This window comes from Lolium rigidum, chromosome 7 (genome assembly GCF_022539505.1).
Source record: "Lolium rigidum isolate FL_2022 chromosome 7, APGP_CSIRO_Lrig_0.1, whole genome shotgun sequence".
NCBI classification, from domain to species: Eukaryota; Viridiplantae; Streptophyta; class Magnoliopsida; order Poales; family Poaceae; genus Lolium; species Lolium rigidum.
The window spans coordinates 129,008,067-129,016,397 of NC_061514.1; the positions used below are offsets into that span (position 1 = coordinate 129,008,067).

At 45.1% G+C, this 8,331-nt stretch overlaps 2 protein-coding genes and 1 non-coding gene across 3 annotated transcripts; 2 read left to right on the top strand and 1 right to left on the bottom strand.

The window, feature by feature from the left end:
• Positions 1-633: 633 nt before the first annotated feature.
• On the top strand, positions 634-3,415 carry LOC124670683 (uncharacterized protein At4g26450-like). The gene is made up of 3 exons (XM_047207159.1): positions 634-2,352; positions 3,019-3,199; positions 3,359-3,415. The coding sequence occupies exons 1-3, from the start codon at positions 656-658 to the stop codon at positions 3,413-3,415; spliced, it is 1,935 nt and encodes a 644-aa protein (XP_047063115.1). The 5' UTR covers positions 634-655.
• A 1,295-nt stretch (positions 3,416-4,710) lies between these two features.
• LOC124670684 (protein GrpE-like) lies at positions 4,711-7,385 on the bottom strand. The gene is made up of 3 exons (XM_047207160.1): positions 7,185-7,385; positions 5,641-6,102; positions 4,711-5,108 (listed from the first exon to the last, which is right to left on the bottom strand). The coding sequence occupies exons 1-3, from the start codon at positions 7,368-7,370 to the stop codon at positions 4,905-4,907; spliced, it is 852 nt and encodes a 283-aa protein (XP_047063116.1). The 5' UTR covers positions 7,371-7,385; the 3' UTR covers positions 4,711-4,904.
• Positions 6,497-6,574, top strand: TRNAR-ACG. Its single transcript has one exon. It is a non-coding gene; the product is annotated as a tRNA-Arg (tRNA).
• Positions 7,386-8,331: the final 946 nt, after the last annotated feature.

An 8,331-nucleotide genomic window follows, 5' to 3' on the forward strand; every position in this document is an offset into this window, starting at 1 on the left:
CACTCCGGTCGGTCGCTCGAGCGTGTCCAACCTAATCAAGAAACCGGGGCACAGTGTCCACACGAGAAACTCAAAGCTCACCGACACACGGGCTCCACAAATCCATGGCCCACCTGTCACCCTGCCAACACCTCTGGATATTCCACGGCAGACCCACGTGTACCCCAGCAAAACGAAACCACAACTCCTCATTTGACTCATCGCAAAATTATCCTCCTCCACCTTTTTCTCGTCGCCAAAACGTAGCTCCGACTCCGGCGACCCCAAATCTCCACCCGATTCCACGCGCCCTCCGATGGTCCGGCGCCCCGCCGCCGCCGCCGTCCACCCGTAAACCGGTCACCGGCCAGCCGCCCGCCCGGCCTCGGGCTCCTCCGATTCCGGCCGAGCGGCCTCCCGCATTTTTTTAATCCCGTCGCCCACTTTCGGCCTGCGCGCGTGGTCTCTGTCGTGCTGCATCTGCCCCCGGCGGATGGATCGGGGCCAGCAGGGCGTGAGCCTGCAGCGGTTCGACCAGCCCCGGACGCAGTACCAGCACGGCGGCGGCCGCGGCCGCGGCCGCACGCCGCACTTCGCGCGAGGCGGCGGCGGCTACGGCCGCGGCCGCGGGCGGAAGCAGTTCTACCAGCCGCCGCCGCCTCCCATTTCTCCGGGCATGCCGCCGCAGCACAGGTACGAGGTGCTCATGGAGGCCGGCCGCCTCGCCGCCGAGTACCTGGTGGCGAAAGGCGTGCTCCCGCCCGCGTCCCTGCAGCGCGGTGTCGGCAGCGCCGGATGGAGCCAGATGCCGCCTCCACTGCAGGACGCCCCTGCGTTCTACGACTCCCGCCGGAACGGCCGCCAGCGGCTCGACGACGAGTACAGCGAGCCTAACCCCCGCTCGCGGCGGAACAATGGTGGGGATTACAACAGCGGTAGCTACAATGGGAGGGGGAAGAGGAAGTTCGGTGCTTACAATAGGAGTTCAGATTGGGGCCAGGATAGAGAGAGGAGTACTAGGGGTTACTTGGATAGCCGGAATTACGACGACGGTGACGATGAGGAGGATTCGGCTCCTGGGTATAGGAGGGAGCGGCGCGGGAGTGGGGTGGTTGATGACATTGGGAGTAGCTTGTCCGGGGTGGCTGGGGAGGGACCTGCTTCAAAGGTGGAGGCTGTGGGAGAGTCAGAGCTGGAGGATACTGGGTCGAAGGTGATCCCTAACAGCAATGGCATGACAGGTGTTGATGCCCTGCAGGATGCGGATGATTCTAACAAGATGCAGGAGGATAGTAAGGTGTCCAGTTCAGTGGTCTTGGAGCAAGGGGCGAACGGGGAGAGTATTCTTAATCATTCTTCTCCTAGTGTTGATGAGGAGGGAGAGATAAAGCATTCGCCGTTGCGCTCAGATGATGACAAGGTTTTGCCCGACAAGCCTGATGGTAGTGCTAGTATTATGGACGAGAGGGCTGAATGTGACAAGGCTTCGGATGAGAAGGCTGAAGATAAGGCTTCTGATGAGAAGGTATCAAGCGTTCAGAATGATCTCAGTGATGATTGCCAGAACTTGCTTAGCCACTGTAGTTTTGCAAGAGCCCCAACAAGACCACGATCAGTACTTGCGCCTAGGAATGGAGCACCGGCCCATAGAGATGCTGCATTGGCCGAACAGGTAGATCTGGCTCCTCCGACGCTGATCGATGAAGTAGCAAGTGGCAGCTCGTTGACTGACGTTCAGGGAGACAATAAAGATGGCCTTGTTTGCCTGGAACACACTGACCCAAGTATTGCTTGCAATCAAATGGTGGAACAAGCGACTCTCCAAGAAAAAGAAACGCAAGATATGAGAGAAAAGAATAATACTGCACAACATTACGTGGTTCAGGAAGTTAAGGAGCACGATGGGCTATATCCTACGTTGGCCTCTCATCAAGATTGCATGAAGCTTCAAATCAGGGAAGGGGTGCAAATTTACAATATTGATACACCGCCACAAGATGAAGACTTGACTGATTCAGCTGATAAAGGGAAAACAGTTTGCGTGGAATTATTACCTAATATCGGAGCTGAAGCTGTTGTCAAAATGGAAGAGGAAAAGCTTGGTCAATCTAGCTCGTTTAAAATACGTGATCTGAACCTGATTGGTAGTCCAGAGAATGCTGAGATACGACATGATCTTGGTTTTGGCCAATGCTCCACTAATGTATCTTCAGTGGAAACACGCAATCAGCAGCATTTGGACTTTGTAGCATCTATGGATAATGCAAGTAATACTGACATGTATTCCCACATCCCGTTGGATGATAAGGTTGTTATTGATATCGAAGATGACTCGCCAATCGAACCTAGTGTTTGTGACACTACAAGAGCAGAGTGAGTTACTTTCTCTCTCGCATTTCATTCTGCTCGTAGATATGCAAGAGTGGTCATTTAATATCCTTTTCAGCGTTATGAACTGACTATGTCCGACCTTTAAGAAACATGCTTGGACTCTAGGTGACCATTTATGTGTAACCTCAGTAACTGACAGAATCTGTAATAGGTAGAAATAGGCTGTGAGCTGTCCTCCCAAGTTCCATTCCTGGCAAATCTTGCCATCTTAGTATCAGCAACAGCAAGATATAATGCCATTAATATGATAAGCTACTGCACTCACACTCAAGAAAAGCATGAAACTAATTTGTAGCTGCTGGAATTTAAAGTAATTCAGCTAGAGAGCAACAACTTATCGCTGCTTTCTAAACCGAACTTACAACTTACATTTGTGGCACAATGCCGCAGTAAGGTTGAACATGGACGAGGTGGCATGGTCTTTGGCTGAACTATGGTGCGACCATCCCTTCAGTATTTCTGCATAATCCACCCAGTCGCTAACATGGTGCAACCATCTCAATGGCGTACAAATCTATGTCTGAGTTGACTCCTTTTTATTAAGTTTCATTGATGTAACATTTGTTTATCAGTAATGGCTGCTGATTTACATGCTTGAAATACTTTTTTGCATTTGTTCCTGTACTAATACAATCAACTGTTGAACAGAAGCGGGATAGTATACTCAAGCATAGATACTATGATGCACCCTGCTGTGAACACCAACATTTTTCCTGGTTTGCAAGATGATTATAATCTTGCAATTCCAGATTTCCTTGGTGCTGATATGCCATGTTATCCACCAATACAAACAGATGTTCATGCTGAGATGGGCCTAAACGAGTCAGAGGTGAGGTTTCCTCTTTCCTGGTATTGTTAGTCATTCATCACAAAGAAGTCTATAGTTTATGACTAAATTTTATGGTGTCATTGTTCTACCACATTTTTTTTTGATGCGTTCTACCCACATTTGTTCCAAAGTAATTGGTACATATTTCCGTTCTTGCAGGTCATCACTGTCATGGATGATCCAATATATGGTTCTCTCACTGATATTGGTAATTGATACTTCTCTACTCAAGTGCTTCTGCGACTGTTTTCACATCATGTTGGTTTCTGCGCAATGTTTCTCTCGTTTATTTACCCTGAAGGATGTAGGCTGCTAAAATTTCAAAAGACTACAAAAGATATGCCTAAGATTTTATTTCTGAACTCACAAGCGCAAAAGCTTTGTTCATAAGCTAACCTGTAGTACAGTGAAATGCTGATAAGAGCAAGTACAATAGTGGGTCATTTTTGCCTATGTGGAGGAGAGAGACATGAAAAAGTGAGAAGAATGGCTCTCATGCAAGAGCTAGCTCTAGCACGTGGTCTTAGGCAAATTGTGAGGGTGAGAGGTGGGCCATGTATCAATAAAGTGCTACATTCTTATAGCTAGTTACTATACCTGTTGGCTATAAGCTAGCTTTAGATGACATGGCATATCACAGCTATCTGTACAATTGGAAAATGGTGTCTATGTTCACTTTGAGCTCGACTGAGATGTAAATCTCTAATTTCTTTTTCATTATTTCAGGTTTTATGGAGGTTTGGGACCAGCAGCCACCAGACTACGCAAAATTCTTCTGACGAGGCATGAAATCTTTCTGCTGAAACTGTTGAAGAGTTGGGCTTTTTTGGTATAGGCGGAAATAAATAGATAGCTTGCTGCACGGTTAGCTCAGCACACACAAACACACTTCCAGGGCCGTGTTGGCCACTCCTGTGAAGCCAAGGTCTGCACGGTTAGCTCAATCAGTAGAGTAGAGGTGGTTGGTGTTCTCGTCGTCTGGACCTAGCGGGCGAGTGTACCATGTAATTCGTGGCATACAGTTGGTCCCATGGTGCATCCATCCAAACGGATTGATCTTTCTTGTATAAACAGTTTGATATGCAATACATCCATTTGTTCTTTTGACAAAGGTTGCCTGAGCAGGTCCCTGGAGTCGTTGAGCTGCAGCTTGGTGGCCGAGTGAGAGCGGCTGCCTTTGCCTGGGGTTTGCCACTGGAGTTGTAGAGTTTACAAGCAAGCCTGCAATATTGCAAGTTATAGGTGCCTAGATGGCTGATATACGGTGGAGTATCATAGTTTTGAAATGATAGTACTTAAACAGTGGTGTCTGGTTAACCATCAATGCTACACATAAGAACCTCAAATATCTTGCGATTTCACATTATGAAACAACAATATTTTTACTCTCCAACTCCAAGCACATGCGCTTGCAGGTGCTTTTAACGCATGTGATTTAATCCGACTGGACAAGTTAATGTACATTGTCATTCAAATCTTTAGCGTTTACACAGAAAAAACACGACTAGCAGTAGAATGCCACAAGGTAAAATTCTTTAGGATCCTTGCAATCAGCATAAATGTACATTCTCATATGTGTTGTTTCAAAAGGGACTCCTTTGGAATCAAAAGACTCTGGTCCATATTAACAGTACAATGTGAGCTCCCAAACAATGGTGCTCTAGCTACAACGACTTGCTACTTCTGCTCCAGGCTGACGGCGGATTCAGACAGCGGCATCCTCTTTGGTATCCTCCACAGGCTCCTCCGAGGATGCGGAGCTCGCGTTTTGGTCACCAGGACCAGTAGAGACCTTCACGGTGGCAGGCCTTAACACCCTCTCTCTCAAAAGGAAACCTCGGTGAACTTCGTGTGAGACAATCCCTGCCTTGAACTGTGTGGATTCTTCTCTCGCGATAGCTTCATGAACCTAAGAAAATGAAGGTATCAGTTCCTATTATGCTGCCTATTATGTGGAAAGAGTAGCTTGAACATGATTTTGTATTTCCTGGTGGAAGCATTCTGCATGTGTGAACTCAAACCATGGCATGTGCTTAAACAAACATTTTTGTCAACAAACAATCAATTTAGATGCTAATTATTATTTAAACGAACATTGTGTTCAAGGCAGTAGATAAATGACTTTCTCATCACAAATGATAATTTAAAATTCACAAATGTATGTTCATGTAGTTGGCAGGTAAGCTAAAATCACTACATAACATTTTTAAATATGGAACAGGGATAAATATTAAGTAATCATTTGACCAACATCTTACCAACAATCCGCTTCTTGAGATACAAATGTAGTGTTTAACTAACAAGCCTACTTCATTTACATAACAGACTACGTCCAAAGCGAACATAAAGAAGCATCAATATGCATGTGTTGATACTAGCTAAATAAGTGGCTCCGATAAATGAAGTAAAGTGGGTGATGGAAAAGAAAAAACTGTACTTACCAATGGATCAAATGGCTTGCCGACAGTTTCAACAACCCCTACACCTAAGCTTTTCAATGTTTCTACTAATTGCTTGTAAATGCCTTGATAGCTTGTGCTAATCTTCTGCTCCTTATCAGTCTCCAGGGTGACCTCTACATTTGCCTTCTCAAAGCTATCAACTAGAGGCAACAGACTCTGCACAAGATCCACTTGTATACTCGATGTAAACTTTGCACGGTCCTTTTCAGTCTGCTTCCGGAAATTCTCTAGATCAGCATTCAAGCGAAGAAACTTATTCTTCCCCGAAATTATTTCAGCTGTAATACTTTCAAACTGAGAGGCTGCTTTACTTCTCTCTTCCTCCAGGCCAGCAATTGCCTTCTCGATGTCACTAACAACATCATCGTTTCCATCTAAAAAAGCTTTCTTGTATAGCCGAATTAGGTCGTTCATAGGAGGGAAATCTTCCCCTTTTACAACCTGCAGTAACACCAATCTGTTTAGTGAAACTTGATAAACCAAATTCCATCAAATACATAACAAGAAGCTCTAAAAAAAATCAGCAACATATGATTATTTTCCATGTACGTACCAATATTTGGGTCATTTAATAATCTTGCGGCTCACTGGTAGCAAAAGTGGCTTAACATGCTGCAACTGTGTCTTAACACCTACAGTTACTTGTTCTATGGCTATGCCCAGTCTTGTTAAGTTTATCTAATGCAAAGGTCGTCTTATTCAAAACCTCAATCATCACATCCCCTCTCTCCCACTTCACGCCTTGGAACGCGCTGTTTTTATAGAGAGAAAGGCGCTTTCCCATCTTCTTAACCCGAAATGAAGGGGTACCCCCGGGAAGAGATCCAGTGGAGACGGGTGGGCCTGTAGCTCAGAGGATTAGAGCACGTGGCTACGAACCACGGTGTCGGGGGTTCGAATCCCTCCTCGCCCACAGCCTTCCAAAGGGGAAGGGCCTTTACTTTCCCCCTGAGGAAATCATGATCGGGATAGCGGACGTAAAGCTATTGAACTTAGGTATGCTCTTTCCTTTTGTCGAAGTGGAATCGTAGAGCACAATGTGATACGATGAGATAGAATGCAATGAGTGACGAAACAACATTTCCATGTTCTCCATTCACCCATGTAATTGCCAAGCTTATTTTCTTCTGAATGAGGCCAACCGGTGGCTAACACTAAATGCTATTTTTGTGTAGCGCATACTGCAAGTGTACTGTAATTTGAGTGCCTATCAATTATCACAAGCTTACTGTACCCATCAGAATTTACCATTAGTCACTCAGATACTCTAATTAAAACTTTTAATTGAAAACTACATATGAAGCAACAGACGCAACACTTCACAGCATGCATACGGAAGACAAATCTTGAGCTAAAAGGGTAATCTTATCAAAAAGAATCTCCGAAAACAGCACTCCTCCCAATCAGCTAACCCCTCGGCCTCTACACGAGAGGAGGACCAAAGAGGCGAATTCTCCACAAATCGAGTAGAGAATCCAAATCTGATAGCTAACAACAGTGCGGACAGAATCGAAAGATCTTACCTGTGGGTCAGCGCCGGCTACTCGGAGCGGCGGCAGCGCTGCATTGGGGCGCCGGAAAGAGAGGAAAGAGGGGGGTTGGCAGTTGGATTTACGGGCAGCAGCTACGGCGGAGGGCGGAGTGAGGCGGCGACGGGTAGGGTTTGCGGCGGCGGAAGCGGCGGGGTAGGTGCAGAAGGTTGCCGCCATACTGGATGCCCCCTATCGTTTCGCTTCCGCGGTGTCTGGAAAGTACAGGAAACCGCAACGGGGAAATTATACTGTACAGACAAGGGACGTGTACACATAAGCATTTTAGATACTACTCCCTCAGTCCCATTAGGGCTTGCGCATAATTTTTTTTTAGAATAAGGGCTTGCGCATAATTTTAGATTGTAAATTTGGTCAGCACAATATTAATACCTTACATTTTTATACAATATTAAATTATATTATAAACAATTATAACATATGAGCTTTCTAATGATATATGTTTTATAATATATATCATGTATTATCATGTTTAAAATTTAGATCTAGGGATACACACAAGCCCTATAAACCGGGATAGAGAGAGTATAAACATTGTCTAGCTTATTTAGATTTTTTTTTTTTGCAAAAAAGCTTATTTAGAAAAACTTGCCTCCAGCTCCTCCTTAATTTTTGTATAGAAAAATCTGGATATATTATAGAAGTACTAGTAGAGAAGAAGTACGGAGCACCCCAAACATAATAAAGATTACATTGAAATTCTTGGATCACCTAATGACCATTACTGTCCCCACAACGAGCCGACGCCGTTCCACTGTCTCCACTTATTATAAGAAATATTTCTCGGTATCAATCCCCTTGCCCCTCATTCTTTGAGAATCATAAGGATCCTTTTCGAGTTTCCATTTCTTCATTTGGAATCTGGGCTCTTCTATCTTTGACTTTTTTTTTGCTTTATTCTTTATTTATTTCATTTCGATTTTTCCCTCTTCCTCTATCCTCTAGGTACAGCGTTTGCATCAATAGAGAACCTTTTCCTCTGTATGAATCTATATTATTCCATTCCAATTTCTTCCCGACACTTCCCAAGAAAAATCCCGAATTGGATCCAAAATTGACGGGTTAATGTGAGCTTATCCATGCGGTTAGGCGCTCTTCAAATAGGAATCCATTTTCTAAC